Below are 20,026 nucleotides of genomic sequence, written 5' to 3' on the forward strand. Positions count from 1 at the left end.
GACGAAGACAAAAGGACTTCACACTTGAAAAACTGAAGTTAAAAAATAAGAAACCATTCTTCAGTCACATTACTAGGTAACAAAATGGCAAACTAATCAAATTTGACAAAATTAGACAATTCAAAATATGAGAAATGTTAGAAATATTAGAAATGTTATTTCTAATACAGATTTATATCCACTGTTGAACCTGCCCCAAGTATATATTTTCTGTTTTGTAAACTATGCCATTGAGATGTATTTTTTTCAATGATAGTCTTTATGAATGATATAACAATAAAGTTCAAACTACGAAAAAAAGAAATCACACCATTTAAACATTAGAACTTGGTGCTTTCACTGCCATAGCCTCTGATTCAACCCCTGGTCAGGGAAGTAAGATCCTCCAAGCTGTGCAGTGAGGTCAAAAATAACCAAAAACACATACACACACATCTATTAAAAAAAAAGAATATCAAATATTTAGCTGATCTCTATTATAAATATTCCAAATTTGGAGTAGGTAGAGCCAACCTGTTAATAGAAAGTTCAATGTGAAGTTCTTATATATAACTCTCTTCATAACGGAGTTAAATAAAAGCAGTGACCAAAGCAATCAAGAGAATGATAAAAACAGTTTGTACAACCAGGTTTAATCAAATAATCGACCAGGCACATAATAAGTAAAAAAGAATACTGTCATCAATTATCAGACCATGTTCAACAAAAATGGCAATGCACAGATTTTTTTGAAGACATAACTACAGCTAACATTTATTGAGAGCTCATTACACTTCAGGCACTGGTGTAAGTGCTTTAAGTGAAATCATTTTATTCAATCTTCACAATAAGCCAGTGAAATATGTATTCTATTATTTCTATTCTATGAGTGATAAAACTGTGGCAGAGACAGTTAAATAACTTGCCAAAGCTCACACTGCCGGTAAAGAATACAGTCTCCGTCTGAACACTAATACACACACCTACACAGGCAGTCTGACTTGAACATCTACATTCTTCATCATAAGCTACTGCTTCTTTACATCTCATACGTTCCTAACAGAGAAACTCTGAGAAACCGCCAAAAGAAATACTCTTAGTCCATAAACTTTCACAGTTTATATCCTGAGGAGCTTTCATGGCATACAGTGTCTTATCCTTAAAGTTCTAGTTTAGTATCACATTCCAGCTGGTAGCTGAGTATATGGTAACTTTCAGGAGGATAAAATTTCAAAATGAGCTGACAATATACTGGGTAACATATCTGACTTCAATAAATACGAAGAGAGGATGCTAAAAATGAAGAAACAGTGCATTTTCCTTATAGGTAACTTCAAATAATCTACATTAACTGACTGATAAACAATAAAATCAAGTTAAAATTATCCATACCACTGTTTGATGGGTAAATTAAAAGTAATCTCTTGCCAGTGTCTCTGAGCTTCATAATCACCAAACATAGGGGGCTTTCCAGCACCTAAAATAATAAGGGGAAAAAAAGCAAAACAAATTTATACTTTATTTATCATTGTCTTACAGCAATCACATTCAAGGAATGAGGAAGGGCAGATACTAAGGTGACAACTGGGATAATGTTAGGGGAGCACATGAAGCTGAGTGGGCACCAATAGATGTTCACTGCAGAGCACTCACCTCCTGAGCTCCACTGCCTTCCTTTGCCCTAATAAACAGAACAGAACTTCCTGTCCCACTGTCAGCTACATAAGCTTTTTAAATTAGCATTTTGTTTAAAAGAAAGCCAATTTTTGTTTATTTTCAACTCCCCTCCCTGGTATTTAGAGTATATAAGTACCTCCCTTAACATAATCAATATAAATTTCCCAAAGTTGCTTGTAAATTGGAATTTTGTAACTCCAGTTCACTGAAAGACAGTATTTTTCTTAAATGGCAAAAGATTCTATAAAGCAAAGAATCTTTAAAAATATATAAATAAATATATATATATACACAAATATATACTTTAGTATGCTAGTGATTTTATTTCCTCATGAAAATTTTCTAAACTATAAAGATAGTACAGATGGAAGAAAAGGACACAGAAGTGACTTCAAAAAGTCAGAGATGAGGTCTGAATTCTAGCCCTGCTAGCACACTGACACTGTGACCCTGAGCAAATGACCTTAGCTCTCTAAGCCTTAGCACATTAAAAACAGAATCAATACTATCACACCTAAAGGATTGTTGGAATAAAGATAATGAACATAAAATGCTCTGTGTAGTACCTAGTACACATAAACATTCAATAAATATTAACACTAATTAGGTTTAATTTTTTTTTTTTTTTTTTGGCCATGCCGTGCAGCATGTGGGATCTTAGTTCTCTGACCAGGGATGGAACCCACACCCTATGCTCTAGAAGCACCCAGTCTTGACCACTAGACCACCAGGGAAATCCTTTACTTAGTTTTTAATTAACTAGTTGATAATACTAATCACAAGATATCCAAGTTTATTTTTATTTCATGAGAAACACTGTAAACTATACTGTCCAATAAGTATCATAAAACAGTTGAAATAATATATGTCTATATTTTACAAATTAACTATAAATTTAAGGTCAAGTATAGAACCAAAAACCAAAGACATTGATTAGGTCAGGGTTTGATGTCAAATGAATTAAAAACTGCCAGTTTGTAGTTTACTTCTAAATTGCAAATAAGGGATAATGGATCTTTAATAACTAACAACAGACAGTATCTGCTACATGCCAAATACAACAGTAAAGTAGGGATTATTATCATCCCCAGTTTATAGCTGGCAAACTGGAAACAAGGGTCACTGAGGTTATGAGTAGCATAGTCTGGACTGGAACCCAGGCAGACCAGCTCTGTAATTCATGTTCCTAGCTCCTACTGTGTATTGCCTCACAACTTGGTTAAGTTGTTGCCTCAACAATTAGGTTGTTAACCTCAAATCATTTTACATGACATAAAGGTAATTCTACTTAATAGTAAACAAACCACTATTTAGCTAGCAGTTGATTACAAAATTTTATGAGAAAGCCCAAATAGGTACAGTACAGACACAGGTTTCTCAATCACCAAGTAAAAAAATCACATGTAGTCATATATTCATTAATCCATTGGGAAGGTGTACCATACTGGTGAATGACATATTATCACTTTTTACTCTAACCCAGATGTTCTCTAGCTTTGAAACGCAACATTAAGTAGATTTTTTGCATTTTAACAACCCTATTATGCCACTATTCCTTAAATGCTAGCATCTCCACCAAGGAGATACTCCCTATAATCATGGGGAAAGCAGATTAACATCTCCAAAGAGTATACACAGTGAGTGACTGCCACAAAGAATTGCCCACAGTACAGACACATGGATGGATACACACACAAAAACCTACCCCTGTCTCTCTCTTGGAAAGTACAATGTCTCGTTCATTTTTGCTTTCTCCGGATGTAATTGCACCTAGCAGATTCTCTGAATGATGCTGTAGCAAGGATGTCAATATTATCAATATGATATAACAAGGATTTTAAGTTTAAAAAGATTTGAAATTTTGAGTCTCTGATTTTCCACTTACTAAATGTGCAACACTAAGCAGTTTGTGACAGACCAATTAATTATGCCAAGGCTACTTTAACACAATGCCCATACATTGGTTCCTGCCTCAAAACATCTTTAAGTTACTATCTGACATTTTGAAATTTCAAGCCTCCGTTCATGCTGCTTATTCCCTCTCCCTATTCATATAACTCTTGTATCAACTCATAACCAACGTTTAAGAACCATCTCAACTGCCAAATTCGCCACAAAACCTTCCCGTATAAATTAAAAGCACACTGATCATTAATTATTGACTTCTCAGAAGGGCAAATATAGACATCATATTTATTATACGTATTATAGATATATAATATGGTTAGATAGCATCACTGACTCAATAGACATGAATTTGAGCAAACTCCAGGAGAAAGTGAAGAACAGGGAAGCCTGGTGTGCTGCAGTCCATGGGGTCTCAGAGTTGGACATGACTTATTGACTGAACAACAATATATTTTAAGCATTACGTATGAAACCTCTATATTATTATTTTATTATTCAAACAAGTAATGAAATACTTATTTTCCTTACATGAGGCGAGGGATTCTCAGTGTGATTACGGAAAAAGAATTATTAGCAACTTCAGTAGTGAAAACATTTCTAAGTACTTAAAAGCAAAATAAAGTGCCAAGAACTTTAGATGTAATTCATGTGATCCTCAACCTATGATTTTATCAGCATTTTACTGATGAGGAGACTAAAACTCTGAAATTTTAAAATAACTTGTGTACCATCATACAGTCAGTAAGACACAGTAACATTCCAACTCACAGGCGTTTAATCTCAGTGCCTGAGTCCTTGTCAGAGAAGAAATGATCTGAATACATAATAGAGTCATGAGTTGAATAAGAAATAGAAGACAAGAGACATTACAAAAAATAAACACCAAACAAAGTGTACCAATTGTTTAGTGAATTGAAAACCTGTCACCACAATATCTCAGAGCAGTATCTCCTTTTGTTTAACAAACAGCATATAAAAAAAGCAGAAATCAAAATAGGTAAGTAAAGCAGGTGTTTAAAAAGGAAAAAAATTGCCTTCTCATGATACTTATGTTTTCAGTATCATACATTTTGTCACATGATTATACTATTTTCTAATAGCAACCCAAATGAGAATTTTAGTTCCAATGGACACAGAATGTGATTTTTCCAGAGTTCAAAGGAAACATATTGTGAGACATACAGTATATACTTTCAATTAAAACTTGCTCCGTTAACTGAACAAGGGAGTTAACTGAATGGGAAATTAACCTACAATTTTTTTTTTAAAGGAAAATAATTCCCCAATGAATTAACTGCATCCTTGCATGTGCATTTTATAGATGTATGTATGTACGCTGGTGGGTATGTTTCTCTTTTTAAGCATACAGCTACTGTCTATAGGAAGATAGGAATTGATTTTTATTGTCTGTTTTTCTTTGTTTTTTGGTCCACTGGGATAATAAAAGTCATAGAGAATCTTAAATAATTTCCTATACCTGAAAAAATCCAACTATCTAGATTTTCTGAAATTTCTCTAGCCCTGTGGTCAAAGTGGAGGAATTTATTACCATTCTCTAACAAACAGAAGAATGGATAATGACTCTCTTTAGGGTTGAGAAACAAGTTTCTATCCAGAGTCTGACCTACTTCAATAAATTCAGCTGACACTGGCTATGAAATTAGTACTTAAGTTTTTAAAACTGCTAAAGTGCCCTTAAAGCAACCCAGAAGGACAACCCAACTGCACCTAAGGGAGCTTCACTTGGGAAGGGCAAAAAGGATTCCTTCTACTGTGATTAATTCTACAAATTCATTTACATGAAATTCAGAATTACATAAAGAAAACATATTAATGTACACTTACAAAGCTCCAATTTTGTCTCATTCTTAGGAAAATGAGCTTAAGCACCACTTAAATGTTCATTTTATTAATTGCTGAATTGTTCAGAATTATGTTAGAATTTAAAAAACAAGCAGTTTCTTTGATAACAATATGTACTAATTGCCTTTACATTGAAATTTTAAACATTCTAAGAGAAGAGAATATGGCTAAAATTTTCCCTAATAATTCCCCTTTTATATGTTCCCAGTGAGTAAGAAGAAACATTACAAATAACAATGGGTAAGCAGAGAGAAACTATACAGTATGTGCATCTCCAAAGAAATAATGGACTAATACTAAGCAAGCTCACCTAAGCTTCCTCACTCCAGTGTTTCCTAATTACGATCTTAAGCAAAACGAAAAGCAAACTAAAATAAGCATGTTAAAAACAAACTATAATCAAAAAAGTATTTCAATTATAGAGGGGAAAAAAATCTCAACAGAATCACAGACGTTACACTCTTCAAGTAATCCTCCCAATCTCCTATGATACAGAAGTTTGTCACATGCGAATCTTGTTAACACTCTTTACGACAGAGTTGGGAACTCTGACAGACTAACCATTTTGGCATTTCTATTTTTCTCATCTGAAAAATGATTTTTTAAAAAATGTAACAACCACCTACAAAAGATGCTACAAATATTTCCATGTACAGTAACAATACTCTTCTTACAGAGTAATCCAAAAGTACTCTTGTCCTGTTGACTTTCTTAGAAGACAGTTTAAGAGTAAGGTTTAACTTTTTTTGAAGTATAGTTTCAGGTGTACAACAAAGATATTCAGTTACACATACATATATATCTACTTTTTCAGATTCTTTTTCCTTATACATTATTCAAGATGTTGAATATAGTTTCCTGTGCTATAAAGTATGTCCTTATTGATTATCTATTTTATATATAGTAGTATATATATGTTATTCCCAACCCTCTGAGTACCCCTCCCACGCTTTCCCCTTTGGTAACTGTTAAGTTTGTTTTCTGTATCTGAGAGTCTGCGAGTTTTTAAATAAGTTCATTTTGATTCCACGTATATATGATATCACATGATATTTGTCTTACATATTTCCAAAGACAACTTTTAATTGGGTTTTTCCTTAGCCCTCCATAACCCATTCCAGCTACCAAGTAACTCCCTCCTTCCATTCACTAACAGAGTTCCTAAAAGTTGCTAAGTCTACTTATTAATTCCTACTTAGTCATTTATGGTCTGATAATTAGGAGGCTCACAATGGCCTCCTAATGATCCTCTATTTTAAATTTTCATTCTATTTGACATGTCTAGAATTTGACAGTTAGCTAGTCCTTATTTTTTAAAATTCCCTGATTTCCTGGCTTCCAGGATAGTAACTTCTCTAGGCTCTAATCCTACATTGTTTCTTCTCAGTCACCTTTAATCATTTCCCCTTCTCCATGGTTAAATCTGTTTTCTCAGTGGTTAAATCTGTTTTCCTCTTGCAATACAGACACTCCCAACTCTGTGGCTCAACCATCATCTGTATCAACCTTTTGTAAACATCAAAATAACCTGTGGGTCTTTAAAAAATGCCGATGAAACTAGTTTCCTGAAACATGGCAGACGCAGAAAGTCAGAAAAACACCTCCAGTACAGGAAAAGTACATATTTTTAAATTATTTATTTTATATGTTATACATATACAATTTTAATGTATGGCTGAATTAGCAGCAAAATAATAGAATTCTTTAGAGTCCAGAAACAAAAAAAAAAAGGATAGACCCAGAAGAGTAAGCATTTGTCCTGAGGGTATCCAAACATCTTTAAGTGGCCACTACCCAAGGTACTGACCAGCTCTATGCCATGAGTAACGAGGTAAAGCGTTGTACTTGATTGAACAGACAGGAATTCAGCGTCAGAAAAATCTCTACTAGAATAAACCTTTAGACGAGATGGTGAAGATAATATTTATCTGTAGGTTGGCTCTTAGTAGTACATGAAAAAAGAAGTCTCCCCAAAATTCCTAACCATATGCCGACACTCACTCTGTTTGGGACCTGAATTCATGTAAAGTATATGCCAAAGAAATCTTGAGATGAGAATCTGGTTTGACTTTTGCTAATGGATGTGAGTCTAAGTGAACTCCGGGAGTTGGTGATGGACAGGGAGGCCTGGCACGCTGTGATTCATGGGGTTGGACAAAGCAAAGAGTCGGACACGACTGAGCGACTGAACTGAACTGAACTGAACTGAACTGAACTGAAAAGTGCCCAGGTACCTGGCAGGAGGCAGCACAAACCCTCTGTGAAAAAATACACAACAAACTCAGGCCTCAAAGAATTTCCACGAGATATAAGTACTAGGTAACATGAGCTCACAATTCAAAAAAATCACTAACCTCGTGAAGAAACAAAATACTATGAGCAAGAGTCATTAGAAACAAACTATGAAATGAGACGGCAGATATCAGAGTTTTCTGATAGGTAATATCAAATAAGCATAGTTCTCAGTGTGTTATGTTTTGTCTTTAAGCATAGTTAGTCTATTTAAAGACAAAACAGAACACACTGAGAGTATGTTGAAGAACAAGAGATGATCAGAAAGATCAAGACGATCCAAACAGGAAACAAGTAGAAGTTGTGGAAATTAAAAACATAATAGCTGAAATCTGAAAACTCAATAGACAAGTAAAAAAACAGATCAAACACAATTAGAAAAGTAATGAACAGGGAGACAGATCTGATGATTATAAAGAAAGCAGTGTGAAGAAACTGTAAGATGCAAAATAAAAGCAATTCTAAAGTAGAGGAAAGAGTGAAAAGACCCAACATGTATCTAATAAGACTTTGCACAAGATTAGAAATGAGAGAGAAGTATATGAAGAGATAATAAAATTATTCTCTGCTATACCACCTACACTTGGCACAAAGTGAGTGTCCAATGCATATCTGTTGAATGATTAAAAGAACAAAGATATAACATATTTCTACCAGAGTTCTACAAGAAAGAAAAAGAATGAGAAGGGACAATAGCTGAGCATTTTCTAAAGAAACAGAAGGTACAACTCCCTAGAGACAGAAATCAAAAATCCTAAGAGGATAAATTTTTTAATATTCACCTGTAGATATACCACAGTGCAACTGCAGCAAGAGAGAAAAGACATATCATCTACTAAGGAAATACAATTAAAATGACAGCTGATGTCTGAACATCAGCAACAGACACTAGAAAACAATGAAAGAAGATTTTTGAAGTGTTGATATTAAGAGAAAATAACTGTCAATACAGAATTCAGTACCCATAAAAACATCACAACAAAGAGGAAAATAAAGGTATTTTCAGTCAAAAATGGAGTCTGCCAACAAAACTCAAAAAAACTCTTCCAAAGATGTACTTCAAGAAGAAAGAAAAGGCTCTCAAAGAAAGATGTACTACGTAAGTTGAACAAACAAAGCAAATGAGGGTAAACCTCAGGAAATATTAATTATATAAAACAACAGTGACTAACACCTAAAATCATGAGAAAAATAAAATCTTAGACAATAATACCATTTTAATTTGAGGCAGGAAGTAAAGATTTGTAACTATAGTTAAAATATTTCTAAGGCCCTAGCATTGTTCAAGATGGCATTATAGATTTTGTTAAGCTAAATACGTATATGAAAAATATCAAGTAAGTCCTGAAAGGACAAAATGAAGTACAGCCTCCAACTCAGGAAGAGACACAAAATGGAATTAGGGAGGGGAATTGGTTAGACAGATTTGAATCACAGGGATTCAGAGGTAGAGGGTAAAAGAATAGAAAAAGATTCATCAAGCAAAAAGTAAGCTAAAGAAAACTAGTAAAGCAACATTAAATTTTAGAGAAAACAGACTTTAGGACAAAAGCATTATTGTAAATAAACAAGGACATGACAGTCATGTCGTAACATTCAACTCACAAGGAAAAAAATTCTAAATCACCTAATTATACAGATTCAAAATATTCAAAAGGAAACTGACAAAACTACAAAAAGAAACTGCCACTCTCTCAATAACTGCTAGACCAATTTGGCAAGAATCAGTAAGAATATTAAAAACTGCATCAGAACAATGACATTGAGTAAATGGGTATACGCAGATTATTGAATATACACATATGAAGCACACACGCAACATTTAAAAAATTGATCACATACTAGCCCATGTTTCAACACATTTCAAAGAATTAGTCCCATTCATAAAGACTCTCTTTCTGTTGTTATTCTACTATACAATTAAATTTAAAATATCAAAAAGATCATTGTTAAAGCCTAAATATTTAAAAAATTTTACATATACTTTCAAATTACTCATGAGTCAAAGCAAAATCACAATAGAAAGTAGAAAATATTACCTGTAGGGTGGTACTTGAAAGAAAATGTATAGCTAAATGACTTAATTAGAAAGAAATGACTGAAACTTAATAAGCTAAAGCATGTGCTGAACAGCTAATGTAAGAATAAAGCCAAGCATACTGAGAGGATAAGAAAAGCCCAAATTAATTTTCTGAAAACACTAATAAAATCAATAAATGTCTAGTAAGGCTGATATTTTAAAATATCTGAAATAAAAAAGGAACCATAACTAGTTATACAGCAAGGATATAAAAGGCAAGAAAACATGATAATTTATGTCAATACATTTTATTTTTTATTTGAATTTTTACTGGAGTATAGTTGATTTACCATGTTGTGTTACTTTCTGTTGCATAGCAGAGTGAGTCAGTTATACATATACATATATATCTCCATTCTTTTTTAGATTCTTTTTCCATATAGGTTATTACAGAGTATTGAATAGAGTTCTCTAAGCTATACAGTAGGTCCTCAATAGTTCTCTCTTTTATATATAGTCGAGTGTATATGTCAACCCGTCTCCCAATTTATCCCTCTCTGTCTAGTCAAGGCTATGGTTTTTCCAGTGGTCATGTATGGATGTGAGAGTAGGACCATAAAGGAAGCTGAGCACTCCTTTCAAAAGAATTAATGCTTCTGAACTGTGGTGTTGGAGAAGACTCTGGAGAGTCCCTTCGACTGCAAGGAGATCCAACCAGCCCATCCTAAAGGAGATCAGTCCTGGGTGTTCACTGGAGGGACTGATGTTGAAACTGAAACTCCTCAATACTTTGGCCACCTGATGTGGAGAGCTGACTCATTTGGAAAGACCCTGATGCTGGGAAAGATTGAGGGCAGGAGAAGGGGACGACAGAGGATGAGATGGCTGGATGGCATCACCGACACAATGGACATGGGTTTGGGTGGACTCTGGGAATTGGTGATGGACGGGGAGGCCTGGTATGCTGCGGTTCATGGGGTCTCAAAGAGTCAGACACGACTGAGCGACTGAACTGAACTGAACTGAACGACACATTTTCGGGCTTCCCTGATAGCTCAGTTGGCAAAGAATCTGCCTGCAATGCAGGAGACCCCAGTTCGATTCCTAGTTCGGGAAGATCCCCTGGAGAAGGAACACGCTACCCACTCCAGTATTCATGGGCTTCCCTTGTGGCTCAGCTGGTGAAGAATCACCTGCAATGCATGAGACCTGGGTTCAATCCCTGGACTGGGAAGATCCCCTGGAAAAGGGAAAGGTTATCCACTCCAGTATTCTGGCTGAGAGAATTCCATGGACTGTAGAGTCCATGGGGTCGCAAAGAGTCAGACACGACTGAGCGACTTTCACAACACATTTTAAAACTCAGTTGAAATGGGCAAATTCTTAGAAAAATATAAATTATAAAATAAATCAAGAAGAAACAGAAAGCCCAAATGTTCTATAACCATTAAGGAATTTAAATCACTGAATATTTTCCCACAAAGAGAATTTTAGACCCAAATAGTTTTGTTAGCAAGTTCTAGCCAAGCATTTAAACTACAGACAATTCCATGGGACTTCCCTGGTGTTTCCACAGGACTGCACTTCCACTGCAGGGGGGCACAGGTTCAACCCCTGGTAAGAAAACTAGGATCCTACATGCCACATGGCACAGCCAAAAAAATAATAAATGAATCACAAACAATTTCAATTCTGAATACTATTCCAGATTGTAGGAAAAGAGGGTATACGCCCTAATTCATTTTATGTGCCTAGCACATCCTTGATAAATTTGACAAAGGAATTTCACAAGGTAAAACTGCAAGCCAATTTTATTTGTGAGCATGGATGATAAAATCAGAAATAATTACTAAGCCAATCTGCAATATACTTTTTAAAAAAGGTACTACATCACAAATAGAGTTATGCCAGGAATGCAAGGTTGGTTCAATGCTAGAAAGAACAAAAATATACTCAATGATAAATTAAAAGCGCCTGTTAAAATTAAGAACAAGATAAAGATGCCTGAATCATTACTTCAACACTGTAATAAACTACTAGAATTAAGAAGACGAGAAAAAAAGAAAAAGGATAGGGAGTAAAAAAGAGGAAATAATACTCTAATTCACAGATCACTTTTTTTTACACAGAAGTTTCAAAACATGGGCTTCCCTTGTGGCTCAGCTAGTAAAGAATCCACCTGCAATGTGGGAGTCCTGGATTCGATCCCTGGGTTGGGACGATCACCTGGAGAAGGGAAAGGCTACCCACTCCAGTATTCTGGCTTAGAGAATTCCAGGGACTGTATAGTCCACGGGGTCACAAAGAGTCAGCTTTCACTTCACTTCAAAACATACTTCAGATAAATTATCATTTTTGGAAGGTTGCCAAATATTAACAAATCAACCACATTTCCATTCCCCTGGAACAGGCATTTAGATAAGCAATTTTTAAAAAGATACCATCAACAATGGGGAGGGAAAAAATATACAGGCTATCTAGCAATACACCTAAGAAAAGATGGGTAAAACTTTCATGTAGAAAAATAAAATTTTGTTGAAAAACATTAAAGATTTAAATAAATGGAGAAACATACCATCTTAATGAATTAGAAGCCTTACTATGCTAATGATTGCCAATTCACCCAAATTAATCAGTGGTATAGTATATAACTCCAATTAAAATCCAAACAGAGTTTTTCATAGGACTTTAACAATCTGATTTTTTAAAAAGACATATATGAGAAATTCCCTGATGGTCCAGTGATTAAGACTTGGCACTTTCACTGCTGTGGCTCAGGTTCAACCCCTGGTATTAGGGAACTAAGATCCCACAGAGCAGAGTCAAAGCACTGACTATGGAATAAAATAGATTTGAGTTACAGTTGTCATTTATCAGTTGTCTCATTTTCCATTTGTAAATTAGAAATAATACCTATCTTCAGTGGTTATGATATTAAGGAAAGTACTCAATGTCTAACATTTGGTAAATATTTATGAAATAGTAACTCTACCTCTATTATTATGATTGTCTCATTTGTCTCTTTACATCCAACTTTCTTCCTACAATCATTTTTCATAATAATAAAATAGTAAAAAATAAGTTGTTTTTCTAAAACACAGCTAACTACACAGCCAAATCTCCAGCCATGCCTCCCTATCCTTTCTTTCCTTTTTTTTAATGCTATCTAATACCAAATACTTACCACCATGTTCTCATGCCACCTACCATATCTCTGCACATGTTCTACTATCTAGAATACATTCCCCATTTTATTTGTGTAGCAAATGCCAACTTATCTTTCAAACCTTGAATTCAAACGCCATACTGTGAAAAGTTTTTTACAATGCATCGTGATCGTTTTCTATGTTAACATTGAAACTCACACTTCAACATTTAATTATCACATTGTATTGTGACTCAAAATTCTCCAAGCCAAACTTCAACAATACATGAACCATGAACTTCCAAATGGTCAAGCTGGTTTTAGAAAAGGCAGAGGAACCAGAGATCAAATTGCCAACATCTGATGGATCATCAAAAAAGCAAAACAGTTCCAGAAAAACATCTACTTCTGCTTTATTGACTATGCCAAAGCCTTTGACTGTGTGGATCACAACAAACTGTGGAAAATTCTCAAAGAGATGGGAATACCAGACCACCTGACCTGCCTCTTGAGAAACCTGTATGAAGGTCAGGAGGCAACAGTTAGAAGTGGACATGGAACAACAGACTGGTTCCAAACAGGAAAAGGAGTTGTCAAGGCTATATATTGTCACCTTGCTCATTTTAACTTATATGCAGAGTACATCATGAGAAATGCTGGGCTGGATGAAGCACAAGCTGGAATCAAGATTGCTGGGAGAAATATCAATAACCTCAGATATTCAGATGACACCACCTTTATGGCAGAAAGCAAAGAAGAACTAAAGAGCTTCTTGATGAAAGTGAAAGAGGAGAGTGAAAAAGTTGGCTTCAAGCTCAACATTCAGAAAACAAAGATCATGGCATCCAGTCCCATCACTTCATGGCAAACAGATGGGGAAACAGTGGAAACAGTGACAGAATTTATTTTGGGGGGCTCCAAAATCACTGCAGATGGTGAGTGCAGCCATGAAATTAAAAGACACTTGCTCCTTGAAAGAACAATTATGACCAACCTAGATAGCATATTAAAAAGCAGAGACATTACTTTGCCAACAAAGGTCAGTCGAGTCAAGGCTATGGTTTTTCCAGTAGTCATGTATGGATGTGAGAGTTGGACTATAAAGAAAGCTGAGCGCCAAAGAATTGATGCTTTTGAACTGTGGTGTTGGAGAAGACTCTTGAGAGCCCCTTGGACTGCAAGGAGATCCAACCAGTCCATCCTAAAGGAGATCAGTCCTGAATATTCCTTGGAAGGACTGATGCTGAAGCTGAAACTCCAATACTTTGGCCACCTGATGTGAAGAACTGACTCATTGGAAAAGACCCTGATGCTGCAAAAGATTGAAGGCAGGAGGAGAAGGGGACGACAGAGGATGAGATGGTGTGGATGGCATCACCAACTCGATGGACATGAGTTTGAGTAAACTTCGGGAGTTGGTGATGGACAGGGAGGCCTGGTGTGCTGCAGTCCACTATGGGGTCGCAAAGAGTCAGACACAACTGAGCGACTGAACTGAACTGAACTAATTGTGACTACTTATCTACTAAAATGGAGACCCCTTTAAATATTAGATAGTCACCTTAAATTTCTAGCCCTTAGCATAGTGCCTGGAATAGGAGAGGTATTAAATAAATATTCACAAGGTTAAATTTAATCCCACCCCCTATCTCCAGAACCAGACTCCATCAATCCCACCCCCACTCCATTTCTCTTACTCCATTCCCAATCTTATTCTCCACTGCTCTCTTCCTTTCAAGGTAGTAATATGCTTTCTCTACCCTGGGCTTTCCAGGTGGCTTTAGTGGTAAAGAACCTGCCTGCCAATGCAGGAGACATAACAGACTCAGGTTTGATCCCTGGGTCGGGAAGATACCCTGGAGGAGGACATGGCAACCTATTCCAGTATCTTTGTCTGGAGAATCCAATGGACAGAGGAGCCTGGCAGGCTACAGTCTATAGCATCTCAAAGAGTCGGACACAAGTGAAGCAACTTAGCATGCATACACAAGCCTTCTCTACCCTAAACAAACAAAAAAGCCTTCTTTGATTCTGCTCCCCCTTTGAAGTACTAGCTCATTTCTCTCTTCAAAAGCTCAGAGATAACTGTTTCTCAATTTGTCATCTTCCCAGTTAGAATACATCTTTCTTTTCTCATATTACAAAGTCTGTGCTTCTATTTAGCTCTTATACAAATTCTATTTATTAGCATTAGATGTTTAAGTGCCTTTTCTTGACTATAGTAATAAAACCTGAAATTCTTCTCTGTCTCAGTCAGAAAACTATAAACTATTACGAAAAACAAAAACCCTCAAAAAACAGACAAAAAGAAAGATTCAAAAAAATTCACCTATTAAATGAAAAATATGTTACCTGAGTAAGAATTAAGAGAAACTGTCCACCGTACTGTTAGTCCCAGTAAGACTGCAGCTGTCATCAAGTACCATTTCTCCATATTTTTTATTCGAATTCAGGAAGAGGAAAAAAATACAGGAATACTAATACAGGAATACTTTTAACATGCAGTCAATCACTTCTTTTCTTGATCAGAGAAATATTTTCAATTATTTGGAATTAGGAGTTGGAGAGGATTTTAATTGATGCTTCGTTTCCAGTTAAATATTGATTTTAAACTCTAGGAAGAAGTAGCCTGCAGGGAAAACAAAAAAGATACCAAGATTTAGCTGAGCACAGTGCCCAAACAACAAACATTAAACCAAAGAGAAAGATGGAGAAATGGGCGAAGGGGACAGTCAAGGAAAGCGGATAATTTTAAGTTCCTTATTCCCTAGTCCTCCAGTCAGGAAATGAACCTCAAAAGGTTAGCTCTCCAGGACTTCCCTGGTGGTGCAGTGGTTAAGAGTCCATGCTTCCAATGCAGGGAATTCGAGTTTGATCCCTGGTCCTTAGGGAACTAAGATTCCATGTGCCAATCAGTGAGGCCAAAAATAAAATAAAGGAAATTTAGAGAAACTAAGACTTGCTAGATTGGAAAATAAAACAGTTTCATACTCAAAAGATTAATCAATTAATTAATTCAGGGAATTCCCTCATGGTCTAGTGGTGAGGGCTCCATGCTTTCATTGCCAAGGGTACAGGTTCAATCCCTGGTCAGTGAACTAAGAACCCACAAGCTATGCAGTGCTAAATTTTAGGGGGAAATTGGCACATTTAACCTATAGGTCAAAAAAGTATTTTTCTTACTTAAAAATAGCAAGGAACAACTCTAGAATTAGTAAGTCTAGCATCTCAATAAGTCAGAATGACTCGGAGCATTTAATAAGGCTATGTGAACGTATTATTCAAATTTTATTTATACAAATTCCCTTTTCTTTCCTCCCTCTTACTGCATCCACCTTTGATCATTTCATTGATCACAAGATATTCTACCAGAGGCAAGGGAGGAAGAAAAATTAAAATAAATCAGTTTCTCATGATGATTCCAGGTTTGACATAGTTTATGGGCCATTATAAACTTTTCAAATCCTTTTCTAGTCTAACTCAAAAAGCCTCTTTAAACGTATTGCACTATATATTCCAGAATTGCAACACAACACTCTATTTTCTGCAGAGATATCAAGTTTAAAATTGATTTTACAAATGCTAAGTCCTGGATTTAAAAATCCATAACTTAACTGATATCTCATTGTGGAAATTTTAATCAGTAATACAACCAAGTTAAATGAATTATCCACAGTTCCAGATGATCATATTTAAATAACAAAAATAAGACAATCAATGACCCTTAATAATCATAATGAACTTTAAAAAAAGAATAACAATGCTTAACTAATAATATGCTGATCAAGTTTTTTGTTTGTTTGCTTTCTAGCCTCACCAAAGGGCTTGTGGGATCTCAGTTCCCCAACCAGGGACTGAACCAGGGCAATGGCAATGAAAGCACGAAATCCTAACCATTAGGCCACCAGGGACCTCCCTGATCAAGTTTGTTAAGAGCACAACAGCAGATCCTTTCATGACAGATGAAAGGATCATATCCAGAAAGATTTAGACAACATCTATGATGGGCCAAATCTAACTCCAGAAATCATTACAGGGATAATAAATTCAAAGTTCTGCACTTAAACGTCAAAAAAAAAAAAAAAAACTGCTGAGTACTGAAAGGGAGGCAACAGATAACAGATCAGCTCTGGATGGACCCAGATGACCCTGATGACCAGTGTTAGATTAAATGTTAGGAAAACTTTTCTAACTAGAGTTGTCCAAAAATTAAATGAGCTTCTTCTTAAGAAAGGAGTTACTCTTTAAAAGGCTCAAACAAGGACTTCCCTGGAGGTCCAGTGGCTAAGACCCTGCACTCCAGATGCAAGAGACCCAGGTTCGATCCCTGGTTAGGGAACTAGATCCCACATGTTGCTTCCTGATTTAAGTCGTCGTTAAAAGATGTGTTTACTTAATGATAAACCAGTTAGTTACAATTTATGATTTGTGGACAGTATTTTCTTTTTACATATTATAATAAAGGTTACAAAGGAAATAACATTTATTTGTCAACTAGAATATAAGCTCCAAGCAAGCAGGGATCCTCCTATCTTAGACGCTGCCCAGTTCCCTGCTCATAGAACAAGGCTGGCACAGAGCAGGTAACTCAAAGTATTTGCTGAATGGAGATCTTCGGGTGAAGAAGGGAGGTACCTAATTGTACTGAGTCCTTTGTGGTTAAAGATATTATCATATGAGATTCTTAACCGATCTGTTCTCCCCGAACAATAAAAAGGGTTGTTTTTGTTTTTTGTTTTATTTTACTATTTTTCCTTTCTGTATAACAAAGTACAGTAGCTTCCTAACCCATTCTCGCGGGCAGCAGAGAATTCTTCTGTCCCACTTTACCCAGAGGGTGCGTCTTGGCAGAAAAAATGTCTGTCGTCCACGTCCCAGGGTCAAACTTGTTCCTTTCGGTCCGAAAAGGTCACTCCCCCAGATGAACAGCCCAGCCAGGGAGTGTGCCATCCCAGGCGGCACATCTCGCCAAAGAGCCCCCTCTTGGTGTGTCTGCCCCTTTCTCTGGCGGGCCGGACCCTCAGGACCGCAGGAACAAGGGTGCCAAGCTTTCCAGTCCAGAGTACCCCGATGATCACCGCATCCCCCACCCGGCCCCCAAACGAGCCTGCGGGCGGGACTGAGGAGGCTTAGCTTCCCTAGAGCGGAGCGAAGCCGGGGGCCCGACAGCCAAGCCTCAGGCCCTCCCCCCTCCCTCCAAGCGCCCCAGAATTCCAGGGACCTGGCCTCTTACCCCACCGCTCTCCGAACGTACGGATTCGCGCCGCAGCAGGTTCCAGGAAGGCGCCTGCGCGCTCGCCCCCGCGGCGAAGAGCCCTGCCGGCTTTCCTTCCGCGTCCGCGTAGTCGCGCACCGTCCGCGTGCCCGGAGCGGGGGCGAGCCCGTCGAGCGTGTGGGGAGGGGCGGGGAAAAGGCGCGGAGTGGAGAAGGCGGGAGTCGGAGGCAAAGCACGAGCCCCTGGAATCCGAGAGGCCTGGTGCCCGGGTGAGGCTTGGGGCAGGTGGAAAGCCCCTTGCTCTTCTTTCCTGGGATCGTGGCCAAGGCTTGAGCGGCTGCTTAGTCCACGGATTCCTGTTTGGGGAGCGTCCTGGCGCGTTTCACACAGTGGACAGCCCATGGCTAGTTCTCACCAACGAGCAGGAGATCTTCCTCTGGACCTATGCCCTTGAGGAGCCAGAAGGCTAATGGGCTTTACTTTCTTCAGGCTGCATGCCTGCAGAGAAGTCGGTATTAAGCTGGGAAGCCACTTCATGGAGGAAATAGTATTGAACTCCAGGCATCTTTAAGAAACTGGGGGGGATGCTAAACAGCCTTGCCCTCCAGTAGGCATCACACCTTCCCCATCAAGCAGCTTGGACTACGTATTCCCAAACTTGCAAATAATAACCACATTCCCTTACTTTGGTCAGGGAATGCCCTCATATCCCCCTTCTGAATCTGTAAAGCCAATCCTGCTATAATCCGTGAAAGTAACCACACACCATGAACATGAAAGTGTTAGTTGCTCAGTCGGGTCCGACTCTTTGCAACCGCGTCAACTATAGCCTGCCAGGCTCCTCTATACATGGAATTCTCTAAGCAAGAACAATGGGGTGGGTAGCCATTCCCTTCTGCAGGGGATCTTGCGGACCCAAAGCTTGAACCTGGGTCTCCTGCACTGCAGGCAGATTCTTTACAGTGTGAGCCACTAGGGAAGACCAGTATCTGCAAATATTTGGCTTTTTGTTCTTCAGTCACTAAGTTTAAGTCCTATCCAACTCTTTGCGACTCCATGAACTGCAGCATGCCAGGCTTCCCTGTCTTCACTATCTTCTGGAGTTTGCTCAAACTCATGTCCATTGAGTCAGTGATGCCATCCAACCATCTCATCCTCTGTCATCTTCTCCTCCTGCCCTCAATCTTTCCCAGCATCAGGGTCTTTCCCAATGAGTCAGCTCTTTGCCAGGTGGCCAAAGTATTGGAGCTTCAGCTTTGGCTTTGGCTATGGCTTTATACTGTGGCTTCGCTGGTAGCTCAGTGGTAAAGAATCACTCGCCAATGGAGGGGATGGGGGTTCAATCCCGGGGCTGGGAAGATCCCCTGGAGAAGGAAATGGCAACCCACTCCAATATTCTTGCCTGGGAAAATCCCATGGACAGAGGAGCCTGGCGGTCTATAGTCCATGGGGCCGCAAATATTTGGACACAACAATTAAACAGCAACAACATGGCTTTATAACAAAGTGGCTCTGAACAACTCTCTGGATCATGCTTTCTTCACCTGTGAAATGAGTGAGTGGGCTAGATAAACTTCCAGACCTAAAATTTTATCTTACTATATTTTAAAGACCATTGCCCTGGAAATATGAAGAATTAGGCCAAGTGTCTGCCTTCAAAAAATTTTAATTCTCATTGGAAAAGCATAAAAGGATAGAACAAATGCTAAACGTCAGATTACTGGTGTATCCATTAAGTACTGTTGGAGTTCAGAGAAGAACGTTCATGTAAACTAAAAATTACCAAGAAACACTTTCCCTAGAGAAGTCAGCTGAGCTTTGAAAGAAAGCCTGGGCCAGGAGAATGGGAGTAAGACTCTCGACAAAGGAAATGGTTCAAGCCAAAATTGTGGCAGTTGGGACTTCCTTGTCAAGACTCTGCACTTCT

At 37.6% G+C, this 20,026-nt stretch overlaps 1 protein-coding gene across 1 annotated transcript in view; it reads right to left on the reverse strand.

Annotated features, from left to right (window-relative positions):
* The window catches only part of ALG6 (ALG6 alpha-1,3-glucosyltransferase), a 51,001-nt gene extending 32,800 nt beyond the window's left edge, over positions 1-18,201 (reverse strand). The window contains exons 1-3 of the mRNA XM_040232680.1: positions 18,118-18,201; positions 15,237-15,513; positions 1,372-1,456 (exon numbers count right to left, since the gene is read on the reverse strand). Coding sequence (XP_040088614.1) covers positions 1,372-1,456; positions 15,237-15,318 — 167 coding nt within the window. The 5' untranslated portion in view covers positions 15,319-15,513; positions 18,118-18,201. The remainder of the gene's footprint in view (positions 1-1,371; positions 1,457-15,236; positions 15,514-18,117) is intronic.
* Between the last annotated feature and the right edge of the window lie 1,825 nt (positions 18,202-20,026).

Source organism: Oryx dammah, unplaced genomic scaffold (assembly GCF_014754425.2).
Source record: "Oryx dammah isolate SB20612 unplaced genomic scaffold, SCBI_Odam_1.1 HiC_scaffold_28, whole genome shotgun sequence".
NCBI classification, from domain to species: domain Eukaryota; kingdom Metazoa; phylum Chordata; class Mammalia; order Artiodactyla; family Bovidae; genus Oryx; species Oryx dammah.